This window comes from Anabrus simplex, chromosome 7 (genome assembly GCF_040414725.1).
Source record: "Anabrus simplex isolate iqAnaSimp1 chromosome 7, ASM4041472v1, whole genome shotgun sequence".
NCBI classification, from domain to species: domain Eukaryota; kingdom Metazoa; phylum Arthropoda; class Insecta; order Orthoptera; family Tettigoniidae; genus Anabrus; species Anabrus simplex.
Window position 1 is genome coordinate 293,377,334 of NC_090271.1, and position 24,062 is coordinate 293,401,395.

The 24,062-nt window shown below is 35.6% G+C and overlaps 2 protein-coding genes across 2 annotated transcripts in view; one reads left to right on the plus strand and one right to left on the minus strand.

Moving 5' to 3' along the window:
• Positions 1-7,892, minus strand: part of LOC136877585 (mitotic checkpoint serine/threonine-protein kinase BUB1) — a 402,777-nt gene extending 394,885 nt beyond the window's left edge. The window contains exon 1 of the mRNA XM_067151742.2: positions 7,342-7,892. Within this exon, the coding sequence (XP_067007843.2) occupies positions 7,342-7,481 (140 nt within the window). The 5' untranslated portion in view covers positions 7,482-7,892. The remainder of the gene's footprint in view (positions 1-7,341) is intronic.
• Positions 7,893-7,935: 43 nt separating this feature from the next.
• The window catches only part of Nop60B (dyskerin pseudouridine synthase 1 Nop60B), a 172,073-nt gene continuing 155,946 nt past the window's right edge, over positions 7,936-24,062 (plus strand). Inside the window, exons 1-2 of the mRNA XM_067151745.2 lie at positions 7,936-8,046; positions 8,234-8,361. Coding sequence (XP_067007846.2) covers positions 8,034-8,046; positions 8,234-8,361 — 141 coding nt within the window. The 5' untranslated portion in view covers positions 7,936-8,033. The remainder of the gene's footprint in view (positions 8,047-8,233; positions 8,362-24,062) is intronic.

Below are 24,062 nucleotides of genomic sequence, written 5' to 3' on the forward strand. Positions count from 1 at the left end.
CCTAGGGGAGGAGTGGATTACCACAAAATTAAGTGCCAACCATGATCAAAGAGGATTGAAGGGGGCTGAGGAAGCTTCCTGAGAAGGAGGAGTTCAACTGTGTTGTATGCAGAACTAAGGAAAAGAGGAGGAGGGTCAGAACAGTATGCAGTATCGTCCACGCACCTTTTAGCGATATTACTTTGTACGGGGGTGAGGAGTAAGGAGGGAGCTCTCCTGGTTCCAGTTATGCTGCCAACTGAATGGAAATGAAATATGAACTGAATCGATAATATGATCAATCAATATGAATTTTCTAAACATTCATTACCTTATGCTAACAACTGTGTCACACATACATTATTTAACATTGCTATATAACATTTCGCGATGCGAATCTTGTTCCTAGTATGAATTCTATAGTACTAGTACGTAATGTGTATGCCACATATCGCACAGCGATGCATAAGCTATTCATAGCTTGTGTTCAAAGGTTGCCAGTACGAATCTCGAACATAACCGAGGTCGACCGATTCAGCACTAGGATGTGCATGTATCACTAGAAGGTGCGTGTACTATAGGTGTAACAGGGGTCTGCATGGACAGTGTTTACCAAAACACAAATGCTGACACCGAAAGGTACATGTACATTTCTTTATATCAGGTGCTATAAATAATGACTAAATAAAACAAAATTATATCATGTTACACAGGATTAATTGTTCTTATTTTCAGAATGGCTGATCAAAAATAATACTAAAGAACAGATTACTTTTTTAGTATATGAAAACAGATTTTTATTTTTTGAATTAAGTATTTTAATTTTCAACTTTTTTTTGGAGAAAAATATGTCATGAAAATTTTTGGGATTTTTTTCCTAAAACTACATTGAATAGCGTACTATTGTGATTTTTCAATTTTTTTTATCTGGGAATTTCTTTATATGTCAATTTTTTACATTTTAACCTACATAAATATGAAAAATGGCCTGAGTGTTTTGGGCATGACTGGTGAAAATAGCCTGAGAGTAAAAGGGTTAATGTCAAAAAGTTGGCAGCCTCGTGCACCACACAATTACGTCCACTGCGAGAAGTCAGTGAGAAAGAAACAAATGACAGTGTAATAATAATAATAATAATAATAATAATAATAATAGTTTCATTGCAGCCAATGGCCATATATAAATTGAATCTACTCTTTACTATATTCATGTAAGGTCTTTTCTCTTTTGCTACACTTATTGAAGTGGTATCGTTCTCATATTTTCCCCACATAATTTGCACACGCATTCGTCGCTTGGTTCGTGATATATCTCTTTTACACATAGCTTATGATGAAATCTGTGTACAGCTAGCCTGTTGATAGCACTGTGCATGTTCTTATTTGGGCCCATCCAGTCTCTGCTTGTCATTTATGACAAATGACAGTGTAATCGCACCTAGATAGCTGCAATGAAGAACGTCTGCAGTAACTGAATTTTTGCCATATGAAACAGATCAATGAATTGAAGTCTAATCTGAAAAGACAAGAAGGAACAGAAAGAGTCTCCACGTTGAGGGGGTACACCTTTGAAGCAATAGACAACTTCAATTGGAGGCAGATATAATAAATTGCATTAAATCTGCTAATTGAGCATACAAAGCATCGTAGTCTCTCCTGGGCAGTAAAAATACATGCAAGAAATTAAAACTGATTCTCTATAAAACAGTGATCAAACCGGTCCTAATGTAAGACAGGGAGGCATCAATAATTACAAAGGCTAAAGAGAAGAAACTGAATGCCTGGGAAAAGAAAGTGTTTAGTAAGATGATGGAAAGGTGGAGAGAGATGCAAGATTACAACCAATGAAGAAACAAGAGTCATATAAAGGCCAAGGTTCTCAGAAGATTGTAGCACCATGAAGTAAGTAAAAAGATGAAGGGAGAAGACAAAGCCTACAGGAAAGACAAGAGGGTTGTAATAATGCTCAGCAGGAAACTTTTGCCCAGTTAATATATAGCAGGGGTGGCCACTAACCTTAATTCTAGGAGCCGCAAATTTAGGAGATAAAAGTGTGAGCATGTTTAGAAAATGATTTATAAAATGAAGAGACGTTTTTTGTTTTATAACAAATGAAAGAACCATTATTTTCTACACTACACAGAACATTATCGTTCAGGTACACATCAAGGAATGAAATTTTACTTTTGAGAAGTGCTTTCTTTGAGTGTTCATTTTGGCTGTTAGTTTTTTTTAAATCTGGCTGATAATTGGTAAGCCCATTTCACACAAGTTAACTTAAATGTTCATCAGTTAAGATCGATATTTAGATTTAATGAATTTAAGCGTTGAGTACAGTGATTCACACACACACACACACACACACACACACACACACACACAAGTGTAGTCCCAAAGATTGAGATAAGTGTCTTAGCACACTTATTAGTGGGTATTTTTCTTCTGGAGCATTCTTCCAAAAGTCTATGGTAGAAACACCACTTCGTTTGAGTCCTTTTACTCCTTCGTCCTCTTGTATTTCTAGTAGCTCGAACTCTACAGCTGCTGTATCCTTTGTTATTGGTGATGAAACAGGACAGCCATTGCCCACAACATGAACAGCAAAAGGATTTTCCAGGAATGAAAATGAAGGTTTAATTGATCTCAAACCATTAAATAACGTTAAGCCGCACAACGCTGCTACTGACTGCTGCGGGCCGTGAGATGTTAGTTTCCATTAATTATATAAATTAAATTTACTCTAAGCTTGGTGTCAAGAGCAGCACGAGCCTGACTCGAGAGCCGCATGCGGCTCGCGAGCCTCGTTGTGGCCAGCCCTGATATGTAGGAAATGGGAGGGGTAGAAGTATCCAACATTGACTCAGACTACTTCTCTAAATGGGGTGACCGTAGGTTGTAAAGTGACACCCAGATATGAGAAAGAGTTCACTATGTCTAGGTCTACCCCTAGGGAAAATTCTGGAAATTTGGAGACAATCAAACTTATAGAAGTTGTACAAAAGAACGGGAGACAGATGATCCTGATTCATATAGAGGAATTGCTCTAAAAAATAACATCTACAAAGTGTATTCAAGAATTTTAGAGAACAGGCTCGTCACAGAGACCTACACAAAGATTCTAGTACAGCAGTTCGGCTTTATAAAAGGAAGAGGAACACTACATGCAATAGCAAACCTCACTGATAGCATACATGACACAACATCAAAAGGGCAAATTCTTCGCAGTCTTTGTTGACTTGAAAAAGGCATTCGATCTACTTGACAGAAAAATTTTAATTACAAAACTGGCCAATAAGATTGGACAAGATAATCCACTAACCATAGCAGTCAACAATATCCTAGCCTTCAACCAGATCACAGTGCAAGATGGGAAATCATCGAACAACGTAACTCGGAGAAACGGACTATTGCAGGGCGACCCTTTAAGCCCCCTCCTCTTCAACATAACCTTAGCAGATATCATGCAGGTCATTGACAATAGTTCAGTGGTACTTTATCAATATGCAGACGATATTGTTGTGGGTTCGATTAGCAGGGAAGAGCTACAAAGATCAATGGACAAACTTGAAGAGTATGTCGTCAACAACAGCCTTGTGATAAATAAGAATATAACAGTTCAGATGGTTTTCCGGAAAGGGGGGAGAATCGCATCTAGTGACAGAATACAATGTGGAGGGGTAGACCTAGACATAGTGAACTCTTTCTCATATCTGGGTGTCACTTTACAACCTACAGTCACCTCATTTAGAACTCACAAAAGAGAAAGATCTTTAGCAGCCATCACAAGCATATATGACATTATAAAATATATATATTATATTATATTATATTGAAAAGACTAAGAATTTTCTAACTAGCAATAATTTTGAATTGATAAAAAAAGATCCCACGTCTTCTATGCAGAAAAAACTTAAACAAATTCTCAATAACATAACTTTTTTATTAGACTCCAAAGATACTAACTGTTTAATTAACATGAACCCAGAAATACCTACTTTAAAGGCACTACCGAAAATTCATAAACAAGAAATTCCTATTAGACCAATAGTTAATTTCAGAAATAGTCCAGTATATAAGACGGCCAAATTCATACAAATATTTTTAAAAGAACACTATAAGTTTTATAGCCAGACACACCTAATTAATACTATTGACTTTTGTAACAGAATTAAAAACATTGAGCTAACAGACTACTACACGATACATAGTTTGGATATCAAAGATATGTACTCCAACATTCCTATTGTAGATACTATACAAATAGTAAGAAAGAATTTAATGCAACACAGCAAATTAAGCAAGGTGGAAATTGAAGAATTTTTAACATTACTAGAATTTACTTTGGAAAATAACTATTTTGTTTTTGACAACAAAATTTACAAACAGTCTAAAGGCCTAGCAATGGGTTCGCCAGCTTCAGGTATTTTAGCTAACATATTCATGGATTACATGGAATATAATAAAATAGTGGATAAAATAGATGGATTGATTACATGGTTGAGATACGTCGATGATATATTTGTTATTATCGATGAACGAAAGGTTAAACCTGATGGTATATTACAGTATTTAAATACTTTGAATAGACAAGTGCATTTTACGATGGAATCTGAAAATGATAGGACTTTAAATTTTTTAGATTTGACAGTTACTAGAAATTCTGGTCATTTTGATTTCCAAATTTTCAGAAAAGCTACTCAAACAGATACTATTATCAGAAATGACTCCAATCATCCAGGTCAACATAAAAAGGCAACATTTTACAGTTTAATTAATAGAGCTATGAACATACCTATGTCTAAGAAGAATTATAATAGAGAGATAAATATAATCCATCAAATCGCTCGTAGCAACGGATATTCCAACAGATTTATTAATAGAATGATAAATAAAGTGAAAAATGAACCTAAAACAACTTTAATTAAAGAGAGAAAAGAGAAAAAGAAATTCATAGTTCTAACTTTTTGAAATAAGCACTCTTATCAACTGGCTAAAATTTTCAGAAAAAAGAACATCAATGTCACGTACAAAACGGATAATAATACTAATAAGATAATTTTCAATTCAGATAAAATAGAGAATAAATGTATATTTAATAAATCAGGAATTTACAAATTAACATGCCAAACATGTAAACAACGATACATAGGACAGTCCGGAAGAAGTTTGGCTATAAGGTACAAAGAACACGTTAATGCGGTCAAACATAAAAGATATTCGGCAATGGGAGAACATATGGTTGAAATGAATCATAAATTTACAGACATTTCCAATGACATGAAATTATTACATTCGACCAAAAAGGGAAAACTAATGAATGTTTTGGAAAATTTAGAAATTTACCTTACACAAAAATGTAATTCTGAATCAAGTTTAAATGAGAAAAGTACAGAAGATAACCCACTGTTTAGGCTAGCATATAATCATTTAAGGAACAAAAAGAAGAAGAAAAGAAGAAAAACTTGAAGATCATAAATTTGTATAGTGTTTCTCATTCAGTTCAACCAAAATTGTATGTATTGATCATTTTTATAATATTTCACAAGTTCTCTTTACTCTTTGACATGATGTATTGGGACACAATACCCCTTCAAATTGTAAAACAAAAGATTGTGTCATATTATGTTATTCTTTGATCTAACCACTGATGAAGGGAATGGTTGAGATTTCCCGAAACATGTATGGTTTAATAAATAATGTTTCTTTCATTTAATGAGTGTATTGATCAAGGCGGATTTAAATAAACTATTATAAATAGTTATATTGTACATACCGACTAGACTATCGCTACACACAGCCATGGCCTTATTTTACGCCAAGATCCTCTCAGTTCTCACATATGGTATGGAACTTATTTGGGAAAGACTAACTGTGTCTGATCTTAGGACTACTGAAAATGTAAAGGCCAGATTTCTGAAACAAACACTGGGCATCTCCAAAATGTCACCATCATGACCTGCGTATGAATTATCCAAAGAAACTTTTTTACTGGAAGATTTGAAAATGAGACTGCAGCTTCCACATACGCAGCAAGAAGTAGTAGTTCTTCAAGAGAAAGAGAAAACAAGCAGAAATCAGCCTGGACTTTTATTCAACTGATGCTATGATTGACCGCAGCTGGACTGGTCCAAATAATGACATGAGAAGTGCTTTAAATAGGCTGGCTGTATATGGGTTTCACCATCGTCTATGCCGGCGATCAGGCTTTCGCAAACCATCCCTACATTGTGTGTATATGTTATGTGATAAACATTACGATAGCTATCATTTCAGCATGTGCAACAAGAGAACAAATTCTTTATTAGAATATGCAAAAGATTAATGTATTTTAATGCACATTTGTGCGCTATTAAATAAATAAACTCAGACTACATTCTCTACAAGTCCATGGAGCACCAGTGGACATCAATGTCACATCATGCTTACCATTAATCTTTGGTGGTGTCACTAGTTACACATCGCTTGCGGAAAATGGGAGGATAAACCTGTGAGAAAGCGATGGAGACCTAAGAAGGGGCCAAAGATTAAAGACTAAATGGAAGACTTCACTATATGGAGAAGGAAAACTGCTCTGTCAGGTGTGCTCTTTGTATCAGTAGGAAGCAAAGAAAAGTGATACTTGACTACTGCAAGACCTACAAGGACAAGCCATATCTTCATTTAGTGCGGTGTTTCGAAGATTATAAACGCAATAATACTTATAACCTACAATGTGAGGACTCACTCGTTACAGTGTTACATTGAGTTTTTGCTGCTTTGTTTTTTAACAATTATTGTTAAGTGACTAAGGCTTGTGTTTTGTTACTGAAGAGCAAAAGGGACCTGGACTTCAGCAAACTTCGAGATGAGACACGTACTAACGAGACTGTCTGTGTATGGCTTCCATCATCACCTCTGCAAAAAAAGATGTACCACAATCTGGTGAAGACTTGCATATGCCAACTGTGTGAAAAAACGTGTGATCGTTATCACATCGAACTGTGTACAAAGCGAACAAAAACCGTAAGTGAATACGCAAAACTAAATAATATTAATAGAAATAATGTTTAAATCATTTCTTTGGTTGTACTCTGCACATTTGTGTGCACTTCCAATAATAAAAGGGACCAATTTGCAGACAATTTGGTGAGTGTAAATACCATGGTTTCCCTGAACTGATTCATATTTTGTATTATACTCATTCTCTCGTTTAAAATGTCTTTCCGGACAATATTACAACGTAAACAAAAAAGTGTACGTTTTGAAAATTTTCCTCGAAAAATGAGCACTCTGGCAAAATATTTCAGCGACATTGATACGGTTAAATTCGGAAAATGTACATTAGATTCCAATTATACACAGCTTATACACGACTATACTTACTCCCGTTTTTTCAACAGATAGTGACGTAATTCATCATCTTCTTCAGCTTGAAGGGCAGTACCCAATACTAATGCTTTACGTCCTTTAGCCAACGGTTTAACATTTTCTTTCGAACATTCTAAGAATTCCGAAGTGTCCATGCTTGTACAGTATTAATAAATACGGAGCTAAGGTGTTATCCTTAAATTTGTGAAAACTTTCTAGATCGTAAAAATACAAAACTTATTAACATAAAATATTGTTGTCGGTTATAACTTTCCTTGACACAAGCTAACTACACCTAATATCAACAACGGAAGGCCATTCGACACATTACTGCCAGTGTAGACGAAGATCTGAAGGGAATAATCCGGTTATATCAGCGAAGAGCCCTTCATTCAAAGAAAAACGAACAGAACCTGAACCTATCCTCAACAGAATTAACAAACTTCAACTTGCCGCAATTCATCTTTGAACGCAAAATGAAAACAAACGATGTTACAAACACCCTTACCGCGACACAGTACACGCAACTTAAGATCTAGAAATCCTTGTAATGTACGACGAGTCCAATACATTTGATATTTCATACGTACTTCCGTGATGTTGTTGTACCTGGATTTGAAGATAATGGTTCTATCTAGCGGGATGGTTTCGAAACATTCCTAACGCCGGTTGTGGTGTTAGCTACATTAAACCACGTGTTTGGCACCATGGGGGACCAAAGTAAGTAAAACAATTATTTTTTGGTCGTAAATGTATTAAAACACGTTCGTATTGTATGTTTCTTAGAATATTTTAACACTTATTCGTTATTACTTAAAGTAAAAATATCATGCTTTTCTCTCTTGTGTGCTAAATTCTCATGCTGTTCAGCTATGTATCTGAAACATATTTCTGTTTTGATCATCAGGTGTTGAACCTAAGAAAAAGAAAAAGTCCAAGTCACTTGGTGAAATACATCAAGAATATAGCTTCAAGTTGGAGTCTTCAGTAAAAATTGAGAAATTGGACACGTCTGAATGGCCCTTGCTGCTAAAGGTTAGTTGTATGGTATTTCAATTAATTTAACATAATTTTAGTCTTAGGAGCCAATTATTTTTCTATTTATTAGCGTCAACTCATTTAGTGGATTACGCTCGTACGAAAGTAGAGTATTGTACCCTGATATCAATGAATCTGTAGCATCCTTTTGTAGAACTTCATTTTTCAGTACCTGGCTGACCAAGTTTTAAGAGAACCTTGCACAAAATTGGGGCATCAGATTGACCTTATTGACTCTCTTGATGTATACCCGATGAAAATGAATTAATGTTACGCCATCACCATCAGGTTCCTTCCTGATCTGCGAATGTCCTTTTGTTCATCCTTTGGGTTCCAAGCAATAATAATAAGAAGAAATTGCGCACAAATGTGCATTACATTTTAGAGTAATCTAATAAAACATCTTGTACTACTTGATGATGATGATGATGATGCTTGTTGTTTTAAGGGGCCTAACATCGAAGGTCATCGGCCCCTTGTACTACTTGCCAAATTCAAGTTTATTTTGACAGAATGATAACTTTTAGAACGAGCTCGATAGCTCCACTGTCGGCAGCCCTGAAGACGGTTTTCCATTTTCACACCAGGCAAATGCCACAGCTGTACCATAATTAAGGCCACAGCCGCTTCCTTCCACTTCCTAGACCTTTCCTATTCCATCGTCGCCATAAGACATCTGTGTCGGTGCAACGTTAAGCAACATAGCAAAAAAAACTTTCGGTACTGCATGCACAATAATTGATAAAATATAGGCCTAAATTCTCAAATTTGAGGAGTATTTGGCATACAAGTTAATTATATGTTGGGCTGATGACCTTAGATGCTAAGCCTCTTTAAACAACAAGCATCAAATTATCTATTTAAATAACTTCAGGGTGTCATATTTTTCAAACCATTCCCCTGGGTGAAGTCCTGTGTTCCTAGAAGAAGTTTTACAAAGAAAACAGTTTCTCTTCTGCCTGCTTTCACCTTCATTTTACTCCCCTCCCCCCAACTCTCTTGATCATGTATTTATGTTACACCTTCACCATGAAGTTGCTCCCTGAACTGCGAATGTCCTTATGTTATCCCATTGGGCTCCAAGCAATAATACACCTTGTTCTATGCCAGCTCCAAAACGAGAAAGAAAAAAAGAAAAATCCTTACCTATTACTGCACACAGCACAGTCCAGAGATCCCTGTTCATTCTTTGCAATGAAAAGATATCCTTCTAGTCTCTCTTCCTGGTTGACAGCTCATGGGTGATCACATTTTGCCTTGTTAATGTTCTGAATGTCACCAATGAGCTCCAACAACATCTCCCGATAGCGAAGATGAGGAATAGCTTGCTTTCACCTAGTTGTACAGAATAAAACTGTTCACAACAGGAACTTTCAGAAGCCACAAAAAAAATAATTTGCATCACCACTTGTGTGATTTCCTCATGAAGGCATAACTGACACTATAGTAATCAGCACGGTCCATCGCTCCCATATGCTGAGAATAGTCTGAGGTACCGTTGGCTTCTCAAATCCAGTTACTCACCTTCCCATAGATTTTCTTGTCACCAAGTTAGTGGAAGGGTTATGGAAAGTACTCTGCATAAGAACAGTCCTATCCTTCCAGGCCAAGAACATCACATCCTTTTCTGAATTCTGATATGCCTTCACTTCATGCTTTTTTTTTTTTTTTTTTCCTGTGTTAAGCCTCTTCTGTTAGCTTGCACAGTATCAGATGAATGCGCAGCTTTGTTGTTTCCTTTGCTAGCTCATAGCTGGAGTAGATTTTGCACTTGCCAACAGAGACAGCAACAGGTTTAGTACTAATCTGCTAGTGAAAGTCAATTCTAGTCATACTAGACTCTTGCAATAGTATGGTACGAAAGCAGGGATGTAGCCTGTCTTGCTTTCAGCTAATACATAAACCATTAGACCCCACTTGGTTGGTTTCATTCAATTGTACATTGTAACCGTACAACAGGGTTACAGATTCCATTCAGTATTTATTATTATTATTATTAACCCGATTCATTAGATTTTATATATTCTGTTTCTCATCATTTAGACTGTAATAATTAGGTATCACGTATATTATTGTATTTAATCATAGGTTAAGTGAAATTTGTTTGTAATTATTCTGTATTGTAGTAAGTGAGATTTGTTGGTTTCATATTGTCATGCTGTGGCTTGTAACTCTGGCTAGATGAGCTGGCATAGTATTTTGCAATCGAGGCTATGTTTAACTGTGCAAGTAGATTTCCCGGTGACGCATTCAGCCTAGTCATTCTCAATCCGCTTGGGTACGCTTAGACAACACATGACTGATGACATCAGTGCGTGGGCACATGATTGCGACCAAGTGTCAGTATTCGCCAGCTACTGTATGTTGAAGTGGAAGGGATGAACAGTGAGTAGGGAGATGAGTCGTCATCGCGAGGTTATATATAAGTTGATGCAACGGTGGGGAGAGGTATTCAGTTCATCATATTCAGATCATATGTAACAGTCAGATGTATCAAATGGAAGAAGTGGTCTTAGTGTGATGGTCAGAGCTAAGAGTTGTGTTTGAAGAAGTAATAATCGAGGAGGTCTACAAGTGGTGGTTGTATCCGAGCTGAGACGGGTACTATGCAGATAAAGAAACATTATCTTCTTGTGAGGATGGACTTCACAAGATGTTTCAATAATATTTTCCAATTTCTTATAATATATTGAGTGGACGTAATTACATTGGAGCTCCCTACACACGTACATGGTATGTAGGCCAACTCCTTATTATATAAGAAGATAACAGCAGACGGCTCCCAACTTCAGCTCAGAGGTTTTCCCAAGAATTTCAAGTTCAACAGCGGTGTATGCCGACATCAGGTAATTAAAACATCAGACATGTTATGCATTCATAACATGAAGAAGAATGTAATCAGCGGCGATATCACATCTCACTTCAAGTTCATGCCAATAGCTTTTTTTTGTTTAGATTAAATTTTCCTTTTATTAGTACCGCAAATCTCACGATATATTTCTTTTGTTAAATTAAAAGACGTCAATGATTGTTCATTGTGACGTAAATTATAGTCATAAACTCAGTTTTATTTTAATTAGAATAAGTGATTTCAGTTCCATGTACAATCCTCAGTTGTGGAAATGCAACAGTAATTTAATATTGTCCTGATCCATATCCCTGTATATTGCCAGATATGTGAGTTTATCACCTCACGCCTTGAGATAATTGATATAAGAGGTATGCTCTACCGAATTTTGTTGTTTTTCTTAAAAAAGCAACTGGCGCTCAAACAAATGTTATTTATATTATGTGGAAGATATGAAGGTATAAGAGTAGTGGTTGGAGTAGCCACAACATCTTGAAGGAGACCCTCCCTTTGAAAGCAATCACTAGCAATGTAATGTTTCCGTACATATGCTTTCCTGCGCTGCATATTAATGTAATCTAAGTTTTTTAATTTACTGCCTGTAGTGAAATGTCATTGAACATTGGGGGTTTGTTTATTGATATGCAACACCAGATGATCTTCTTGTGAGATAAAGAATTTACAGTAATTTTAATGATGGTGATGGGAAGATCTCAATGGTAAGACCTGCGTTACAGTGTAGTTGATGGAGGAGGCAACACAATACACGGTTTAATGGAGTAAAAGTATCTGCACCAATTAGGGGCAAATATCATATAGGTAGCGTCTCTTCTCCATGTTTGGGGCGGCTATCGACAGCGTCTGTACCCCAGGTTAGGGGCTGCTATACAGAAACCAGAGAAGGAATCGGGAAACCACGCTGCACCATCCTGAGGGGGTTTCTTTCCTGCACAATATTGGGCGACCCATCAATTGCTCCGGCTATTTTCCCCTCATCCAACCATCACTTCTACGGATCTTTAAATGAACCAATGCATTTAATAAAAAACTATGCTAAGTGTCGGTAGCTATGCTCGCTTCTAACATTCATTGAATAAACAGTATCCGCATCATAAAATTTAAGCGATATCGCAATCTTCATTTCTCTTATCACATTTATCGATAGGATAATCCTTAAACTGCCACGCGACACCTCTCAGGAATAATTAAAATGCATCTGTGAATAGTATTATTTTTACGTGAGGTCAGTTGGGAAACCGCATTTCCTTTTTAATAAATTACCGTCGATACCATCCATCCACCGGAATCAATGTCAAGTTGTCCAAGTCCAATCATTCGAAGAAAACAAAATAAAATAAAATGTTTTTAAAATTAATTAATTAAAAATCATCTATACCATAATGATATTAGCCTATCTTCAATAATAACCTCTAAATTGAATAATCTATAGTTTATTTCATGATTCTAGAATCATAAAAGAAAATCTGATAACATTTATTTACATCAATTATCTTCCTCCTCTCTATATGGAAAAATTTAAATTTAATCTATCTACAATCTGATTCAACTGATCCTCTTGCACTTATTATCCGCATCATAAAAATAAAGAATAAATTCTCTTAATCACATAAATCGTAGGTACATATTCTATCTGTTGAAGATGTAGTTTAATATTCTCTGAAATTAATTATCTCATAATAATAATAATGACAATTAATTGATAAGCAGAAAAATTTAATTTGGGTAAAAAAACCTAAGTCCCTAAGCCTTAGTAAACTTTATAATAAATATGCTTAATCTGAGTCCATCAGCTCTTGTTTCTTTCTAAAAAAAAAATGCTTATTTTCGTCGATATTAAATTGATATTCTGTCACTAACAAATGTATATCTTCCAATATTATAACGTCAGCAGTCGCAAGTAAGTTCCAAGTATATAACAGCTCAAAATGGCTATTTCAAATATATATCGATCATTAAATGAAAAATATTGGTCACTTTGACCATGTCATTTGGTTAAAATATTCAGATAACATCCTAAAATTAAATGTAGGTATTGTATAAAGATCAATTATTATCGTAGTTCAAATAGAAATTATACCTATCATGATTTATGGTTTCACCAATGTCCAATCAAGTATCAAAAAAATTCGTAGGAATGCATTTGGTAACCTATTTTATTTATTTGTGGTAGAGATTCAAATTATGAAGTTGCTCTATCAATTAAATACATTCTCGATACCAAACTTCAAATAATATTCAATACAACGTTGACATATTCTCTATGAAGACAACAAGTTTCCTTTTTTTAATTTCTTATTTGGATATTTAATCTGAAGACAGTTTACGGTAACCCACATACGAAATCTACGATATATTTCATTGTATTCATGTACCACTAACCCAAAATATCTCGCATTACCATTTTAATATCTTGCCGCATATGTCAAACATCACCATTGGCCGGTAATACGTCGTATTTACCACCAAAATTATCCATAAGCATATCTATCTCTCCATTTACCAATATTAATTATCATAATATCTCGTCATTCATTCCCATAAATATATCTCAGCGAATAATTATTCGTAAATCCACATCAACATGTCACTCAAATCCTAACTTCCCTACGTAAACATTTATCATTTCCAACTAGGTGGCAAATCATCTTAACATATCATTAATGTACTGCGACAGTACATTTCTGGGTTAAGTTTCATTTGTAATACACATGAACACGTTATCCTGTAAATGAAACACATGTATAAACTAAACAAGTTAATATTTACTCACATGTCATCGCGTCGTAATAGTAACCAGATCTAAGTTACTCAGAAATCAACTATCTTCTTTAAAACATTACGTCTGGGATATGTCTCTTTGTATACGTTGTTTCAATCCCATAATGGTTGAAAACATCACTTTAAATCTCGCCTCGTTCAATTATAAACATTCCTATACAATGACATTGATTATAAACTCTGGAAGAAATACCTACTCCCATAATGATAAATCAGCTAGGATAATCTCATTGCGAAGATAGTATCGACTGAGATTTCATCACGAAGAACTCCGTAACAAGCAACATACCAATGTTCACTACAAATATTTAAATACTACGTCTACGACACATTAGTTTCAAGATAATAAAATAATTCTTTGGAACTTAGCTTGCGGCTGCTGATGTTAGATGACTGGGTTAAGCTCCGATGTTGTCATCTTAGGGCTGCGTAGAATATCCCCAACATCCGTTACATCACCATCAAGTTGTAGTCTCAAAACTTGGGTTAGCAGGAACAGCTGGGCGGTCTACGTCAGAAAAACTTTACAGAAAAACAATATATATACAGATCTCCACCTTATCAATACAAATTTATTTTACATTAAGCAAGTAAATATAGTAAATATATTTACTTGCTTAATGTAAAATGTAAAATAAATTTGTATTGATAAGGTGGAGATCTGTATATATATTGTTTTTCTGTAAAGTAATATCCATCAATACGGAAATGAAACTTATAAATAACACTACGTCAGAAAGTCGGCTCCATCTCCGATTTAGCTTCTCATGTTGTAGCCGTTAGTCATATGTGAAAGAAACATTTCCAATATGGCAATTAATATCACGTTCATATCCTTCAGAATGTTCTACAAAGAATCTAGATTATATTTTTGTTTCAGGTTATTATGTCAGAAATTCATTGTCAATTCCTTGTGACAGATTCTAACAGGTAAAAATCATCAAATTAGCTTTTAATTTCTTTTTATCCAGCCAATCAACCTATAATACGTTAAATTTGACTTGGTATTTCGTAACGGCCTTCGGTCTATATTCCGACTACTGTCCGGATACTATTCAACTTCTTCTGACTTTCCGCCTCGATGTTTGATCAGATATAGGCGTAATTCTACAATTTCTTCACTGTGCAGGTTCTTCAGCTCTTATTAATTGAAATATCTCCCTTCTTCTTTCCGCGAGGATTATTTTTTCGTGGATAAATTTACTTCGAAGTTTTACGTACCAAATTTTTTTATTATTCACCCACTTCCTCTTTTTTAACAATTTTAAAAACTTTCTATTATTTTTTATCACGGCCGCATGGATCCTTTATAACTTTACGTCTAACTCCATGACCTAGGCATACTTAATTCGCCAAATGAACATCTTTGCCGTCACATGCATGGCCTCCTTGATTTTATGCGTCCATATTATATATATTCTGAAATTACGGCCTATTTCACTTAATATATTCGTTCTTTTTAGATGTATGGCTCAATTACATAATCTTTGCGATCTCATTACCGTGCATGGCAAACTTTTAACATCGTATGACATCCTTTATTCCGTTATCAGGACGATGAAAACGGTACAACGCTGGTTATATTTTCCCCAGGATGTCATCATTATGAATAGAGTTAACCCGATGAGTGCTACACCCGGCCTATAGAAGTGCTGACGCGGCCGGTCCAGCACTACTATGCCTGTCTATAGACGGTGCGCAAGATTTTTTTTTTAGTTCACTCTCGAGTGCCAATTTGATATCTGACATGTTCTGCCATCTGTTGGGCATTATGTAGAACTGATTGATCACTGATTATAGCTTCGGTAAGTAACTTACAGAGCTTTTTGTAGACATCTGTAGAGTTCTTCTGTGATGTAAACAAACATGGCAGAACCACAATCTAGTTGCTCTTGCAGTGCTGTTATTTTGGATCAAAGAATCTTTCCGTTATTAACCATAGCGGAAAGTGATGATGGAGATGGTGATTTTAATGATTTGTTAAACGATTTTGAAAGTGAGAGTAATCAGGAGATAGTGGGTTCGAACCCCACTGTCAGCAGCCCTGAAGATGGTTTTCCATGGTTTCCCATTTTCACATCAGGCAAATGCTGGGGCTGTACCTTAATTCAGACCATAGCCGCTTCCCTCCCATTCCTAGGCCTTTCCTATCCCATCATCGCCATAAGACCTTTCTGTGTCGGTGCGACGTAAAGCAAATAGAAAAAAAAACCCGTGAGAGTGATACCGAGAGTTCCAAAAATATTGTGAAAGAGAAACAGAGCCTCATTCTAAACGAAAGAAGAAAGGCACGGTGGGTTCAAAATCTATTTCATCGCTATTTTCGTGGCGGGCAGATTACTTTTCTCCACCAGACTTTCAAGTAACTGTGACAGACTCTGAGGGCTAAGTAGTGTTTGATGACAACCCGAATATTATGGATTTTTTAAAAACTTTTGTGCCATTGGAGTTGGTGCAGATAGTTGAACAAATCAGCATCACAAAAAACCAGTAGAAAACATTTAACTATCACCTCACTCTGGGTTTAGAAAATATTTTAAAAAATCAACTTATGTACTCCTGAGAAGTTACATATATTAGTGCATACAGATTTTAGGAAATAGTATTATTTTGGGCTCTTTACTTTGTATAAAGATAATGTACGCATGGGCACAAAAGTGTAATTTTGTTTTCTCTCAAAATAATATTGAACATAAGTGTTCCATTTGCATTTAGATGTATAAAGAACCAACATTTGTAAACATTTTAAGCTGATCATCCCACTGATACGTTAAAAATTGAGGTTTCTACAAAAAAAAAATTACATACGAATGAAAAAACTCAGCACTGAGGTACCAAACAGTCAACTGGTAACTCAGCACTTAAAAGGTTAATAGAGCAGAGACCCCTAGTCCCAGGTAGCCCTTAAGTGGGTAGGAGGTGCTAAGCATTTCCGGTTCAACGAAGTGAGATCTATCATGAGACTAGCAACGTGGAATCTGAGGAGTTTGTTGCTGATAAACTTGACAAAGTGGCAGAAAGACAATTGCAGTAGTGAGAAGCATGTCTGAGCCAACAATATCTGAACCAGCAAAGTCTTCATAATGCACCTTACTCATTGGATGCAAGTGCAAAGGTGGAGACATTGTTAGTAGACATGCATTTCGGTCTTGAAAGTAGCTTAAAAAGAACAATTGCAGATGTATGCAGAAATTGTAAAACTTAGCTCAAGAGCCACAAGCTCTTGAAACCTGTCAGCAAACAGGGTATTAGAACATACATAAAGTGGCCAGATACATGAATGGGTTGTTGGTGGACTTAATGGTGAGGTTTTTTGGAAGCTGAAAAGATTGGAAAGCAGTTAGAGGTTCATGGTGTCTACTGATACTGGAAGTAATAGAATTTAATATAGGTACTGGAAATATGCTGAAATTTTGAATCATATACTGGAAAAATTATAAAATATACCGGAACAAATATCATTCTTTATAATCTACCCTGGATATTTACACTCCGAAAGTCCAGATAATAAGAACAATTGTTTAGGTTGGCATTATAACTTAGTGATTTTATGGAAAAGTAATACTTACGAAGTACAGTAGTAACAGTGCAGTTACTAGAATAATAACTTGTGATTTTTTTGCAACACTTCAAGTATAATAACAATGTATGCATTATATTATATGCTATACTTCAAGTAGCTTATATTATGCATATAATATAATTCTTCCATTGTTATTTGTTTATTTACTTACTACCGAGCTCAATAACTGCAGTCGCTTAAGTGCGACCACTATCCAGTATTCGGGAGATAGTGAGTTCGAACCCCACTCTTGGCAGTCCTGAAGATGGTTTAACATGGTTTCCCATTTTCACACCAGGCAAATACTGTGGCTGTACCTTAATTAAGGCCACGGCTACTTACTTCCAACTCCTAGCCCCTAGTCCCGTCGTCACCATAAGACCTGTCTGTGTCAGTGCGATGTAAAGCAACTTATAAAAAAAAAAAACCTTACATTGATGTTGTACTTATTTTTCAGAGACAATGAGTAAAATAAGAGGAAAAACTTCCTTCAAAGATCACTGGTTGTACAGAACAATAAATTAAGATTGGAATTGGCTTCTGAGAGTGGAAAATGATAACTATAAAGGGTATTTATTGCTCTTTGTATAGGACTAGTTTTGATATTAGTAACATGGGGGTGTCTTCGGTTCTGTCTCATGGCTAAGGCAAAAGACACATTGAAAGAGTAAACGCTTCAAGTTCCAGCAAAAATCTGTTTCACATGATACCTGCCAAGGAAGCAACTACAGACTCTGTTACTGTGAATGCTGCTCCATAAACTACAAACTATGTTCCAGTGAAAACTAAACTTGGTGAAGTGCTAACTTGATAGGCATACTTGTGTTGTGCCAGAAGCACTCTTAACAATTTTATCAAGGGTGAAGTTATTACTGCAGAAATACTGTGGGCTGTTCCTCAAGTTGTGACCCATTCTTCTGCAAGAAGTTTTGGCAATAGTGATCTTTTTAAAATCATATTTCCTGACACTTAAATTGCAAAGAAGTTCAAGTTGCACAAGGATAAATTTGTATACCTCGTTACATATGGACTGGGTCCATACTTCCAAAAAGAATTGACCAACTTGGTTAAAGAGTGTCTTGCTTTTGTATTTCTTTTGATGAAAATCCTTAGCCTGTTTCCAGTCATTCGATCCAGTCAGGAATGGAATGAATGAAGCCCCATCTAGTTTAACATTAAGAATTTCATTCTTCAGATTCCGTATTGAATCAAGATTCACATTAGAGAAATGGGAAAGTTAATATCCACCTTTTCAATACAATATATTACGTGAGGGTTTACATTTAAAACATCACGTTTATTTCCTTTTTGGTACCGGTTTCGACAGTGTTTGATGTCATCATCAGCCAAGACAACTATACAAAGATATATTACATTAATCGTGACTCCTACAGTAATATTACAATGATAGTATTGAATATAAACATGAGTATAATTAAAAAGTATGTACATATATAAGCTGACAGTCAGTGCGATAAAAGATTGTTTTTATAAGGTGTACACCTTTAGTTAAAAAATATAGATTTCTATATATAGATACATTTCATTGTAACAACTGCCTCAGTACTTACCTCGGACAAACCGGTAGATCATTCAAAATTAGATATACAGAACATGTAAACACTATCAAATACCAAAGATTCTGTGCAGTAGGACAACATATAAATGACTACGAACACAAATTTCAAGGCTTAGACCAAGACATAGACATCATCGAAATAATAAACAAAGGCCCTGCACTCGATTTAACAGAACAATTCTATATATCACTTGACCAGTACTATAACCCTAATTATAATCTCAATGACCTCTCTGAAAAACCTACGATCTTGTTTGACACGTTCATTAAAATTTTAAATAATCTAAAAATACCCAAAAATCAATCAGTCTTCAAAACAATACATAACACGCTCAAGTATTACCCCTACCGCCCTGCGCGCCCTCCTGATTATAGTCCCGCCTCTATCGCCCTCCCCCTCCCTCCAACTTAGAAACTCCGCCCTTCTCTGCACTCGTGCAGATCCGCCTTTACCTTCAGTTAGTCCGTTAGTTCCTCTCTGACACATTTAATACTGGCTTGGCATCCGAGGTGACTCTTCTATTCTTTTATTAATAATATACATTCTTGGCTTATGTTATTTTAAATTCGCGGATTATATTTTCTTATAGGTTCCGTCTTGGTTCAAGATCTTTCTCGAATAACCTATGTACTCGCAACTCAAAGCACAAGAATCTCTTCAATACTATCACAACAGAACTGCACTTAATCCAAAATGCTCTATCCACTAATATGATATAAACATACAAAATTAGAGTACAAAAACTTACACATAGAATCTACCAACGGACATCCTTATATGCCAACATCAATGTGCTGTGACATCCAATCTATTAAGTCCAAGCTCAACCCATATTCGAATACTTTCTAGATTTTACTGTACATACTTTTATGTAGAAACATTCATAACTAAGCATGTGTTTTACTTCTTTTATAATGTTAAACATGGCTACACAGCCTTCATAAACATAACCCTACTGTTCAACAGACATATATGTCACTAAAAGCTGATTATTATACTTCACTTTCATTACTTTCTCCTTTTTTAACTAATGGTGTACACATTATAAAAACAATCTTTTATCGCACTGACTGTCAGCTTGTATATGTATATACTTTTTAATTATACTCATGTTTATATTCAATACTATCATTGTAATATTACTGTAGGAGTCACGATTAATGTAATATATCTTTGTATAGTTGTCCTGGCTGATGATGACGTCAAACATTGTCGAAACCGGTACCAAATGTAAATAAACGTGATGTTTTAAATGTAAACCTTCACGTAATATATTGTATTGAAAAGGTGGATATTAACTTTCCCATTTCTCTATTGTGCCCCATCTAGTGGCGAGAATAGGAATTGTACCGGCTGTCGAAGCCTGTTGCACTCCTCAGGGGGCAATTATTAATGAATGACAGGTGAAATGAAATAAGAATGGAGAGTGTTGCTGGAATGAAATATGACAGGGAAAACCGGAGTACCCGGAGGAAAACCTGTTCCTCCTCCGCTTTGTCCAGCACAAATCTCACATGGAGTGACCGGTATTTGAACCATGGAACCCAGCGGTGAGAGGCCGATGTGCTGCCACCTGAAACACGGAGACTACCTGCATGTCTTTTGATGCAAGTTTAAATTCTGTCCCTAAGAAGGGTCAAATGGGTATGGCTGTTGGATTCTGGGATGGAAATTTAGTTCAAGCAAGATATCTTACATCCGCATTTTTAGGTCATACTATTGCTGAAGACTTTCTGATGACAATTTTGCAAAACTTGAAAGACACTGGTTTGGATGCGAAAAAGATGCTGCAAATATCAACCTGAAGTTTGTTTTTTTTACGTCGCACCGACACAGCCTGAAGTTTTTGAAAGATCTAAAGAAGTACTTAGGTGAATCACCTTCAGACCCGGAGCTGTTGGATTTTGGTTTCTGCTCCTTGCATACTATTCATGGTGCATATAAAACAGCACACAATAACTCTGAATGGAACATTAACATATTTTTGCGCTCTATGTATTACTCCTTCAAGGAATTTCCAAGTAGGCACGCACATTACAAACACATAACAGGATCACATCTTTTTCCTCTGAAGTTCTGCTCTATCAAGTGGGTTGAAAACTTAAAAGTTATTGAAATAGCTATCAAAATGCTGCCACATATTAAGAAGTATGTTGATGCTTTTGAGGGAAGACCTCCTGCGTCAGAAAAATTTGGAATTATAAAAAAGAGTTGTAAGAAAGGATCTGCTCCCAGCACAGTTGGGATTCATGATTCTGTTTTTCTTGAACTGGAACAATATTTCTCTAAGTATCAGAGTATTGATCTTCTTTTGCCTTTTATGTTCTTTGATCTTAGTACTATGCTTGAACACCTGTTGGAAGAAGTGTAAAGCACCAAGTTTTATAGTCAGCAAATACTAGTAAGAAACTTCTTTCGATTGATTTAAAGAAAACAGAATACCTCAAGCCCTTCCATGCTGTTGACATTGGATTTGCAGCCTCAGGAGCTTTAAAAGATAAGGGAATGAAAGATGTGAAAGTTCTTCAGTTCTATGGAGACTGCAGAAAATTTCTTGTTGATACTTGTATGAAGATTTTTGTCAAGTTTGTTAGAGGGACTTTCAGGGTGACTGCTGCATTAGAATTTCTTGTTGAGACAAAACAATTAGCTCCTATGGAAGCTGATATTGCAAAATGAGACTGCTTAAATTTCGCATCAAAGGTAGAAGTAGTGAAGTATCTCAAGAAGTTTGACCCCAAAACCGATCGATTGGATGATTTTCTTAGCAGCGTCTATTTTCAACACACTGTTTGAAAGGAACTATTCCACTTAACACAAAAAGTGCTTGTTTTGTTTCATAGTAATGCTACTGTAGAAAGAGGTTTTTCAATAAACAAAGAATGCCTAGTAGAGAATATTCATGAAAATAGCTTCATTGTACAGCGTCTGGTGTATGAAAGTATCTGCAGCAGGTGGAGTATTAGCTATCAGTGTTTCGAGAAAGAAGAAAGCGGAGATTGTTATTAGTGGAATCCTGTATGGGAGGGATACTGACTGGAGGGTGATTGGGGATTTAAATGAGACAATGGAGTGTTTATGTGGGAAACTGGGAGTGAAATTTCTAGATCCTAATGGGTGGGTAGGAGATAGGGATCTGCGCTCAGATGACCTTCACTTAAACCGCAGTGGTACGTATAAGTTAGGAAATTTTTTTGGAAGGATAACAGGGAGGTACATTCAGGTAAACGGGGTGGCCTAGGGATGCGGTGATAAGGGAACAGGGAACTGGAAATCAAGTAGGGATGACATAAAATTGTTAGTGTGGAACTGTAGAAGTATTGTAAAGAAAGGAATAGAACTAATTTAATATATAATATATATATATTTACCAGATATTGTAATTAGGAGTTGAATCATGGCTGAGAAATGATATTATGGATGCACACATTTTTGCATGGCACTGGAGTGTGTTTTGATTGATAAATTTCATTTTTTATTCCGTATTGATAGTCAGCATAAGACATAAATGAAAGAAAAGTTCCACCTAATCAATACTATTTTATTGTCTCATGTAGGACCGGTTTCGACCTCTCAAAAGGTCATCCTCAGCTACACTAGAATTGCATTTACCCACTCACACAATAAATACTATAAAGACGGACTCCGTTCATCCTGACTCCCATAAGAAAGCAGCATACCAAAGCATGATTTACAGAGCCTTTAATTTACCGTTATCAAAAACAGACCTCAACGAAGAGTTACAATTAATTCATGAAATAGCCTGAAAAAATGGTTACAAAAAAAGAGATGATAAATTCCATTATCCGTAAGATCGAATCCCGTCCCAAAACTACACTGCTGAAACCAGATAAACTTCGAAAAGATTACGCAACTTTCACTTTTAATAACACGTGCATATATTCTCTACCTAATGTCTTTAAGAAGCATAATCTTAAAATAGCTTTCAGAACTACACGTAACAGCAGGCATATTATACATAATACCAAATCAGTCAACAATAACAACAAATATTTTCAATCAGGAGTATATCGAATTAGATGTAACAGCTGCCTAACAAGTTACATAGGGCGTACTGGAAGAAATTTTGCGATAAGGTATAATGAACATGTCAACGCTATTAAGCATAATCATTTCTCTGCTATAGGACAGCACATGCACGATTACAAACATAATTTTACGGATATAGAAAATGATTTGAAAATATTAAATACAAATCCGACAGGCCCTTTGCTTAATATATACGAGGAGTTATACATAACATTTGATCAATATACAAATCCCAATTATAATATCAACGAACTAACTGAGAAAACCAACATTTTATTTAATAAAATTATCCCAATTGTGAAGAATGATTACATCAAATTAGTTAACAAACAGTGTCATACGCCAGCCATAGCACAGACAGCGGACACGCCCGGCCCCGCCCATACACACAACAAGGCTTCCCCCACACACCCCTCCAACCCCTCCACAACAGCCGACAACATTATCAGAAATACAAGGTACAATACGCGATAGAGACAGCCAAACAGCAAACATCTCAATCACCCCATAGCAGTAAGTAAATTTTCATAGAACTCACACTAGTATTCAAATTTTATTTATTTATTTATTTATTTATTTATTTATTTATTTATTTATTTATTTATTTATTTATTTATTTATTTATTTCACTCAGAATTTCTAATTCAATCATTTTGACTTGCAGATATTCTCTATCATAAGAAAGGAAAGAGCCACCATTAACGACCTTGGATTCAAAAAAGGAACAATTTCTAGAACATTAATCAGCGTCAAACAAATAGATTATCCAAGTTACAAATACTAAATTGGAAAGTGGTTGAGTAAATTTCCATACAAATTGGCAATTGTTACAATAATTTAAGCTTAAAACTTGCAAACA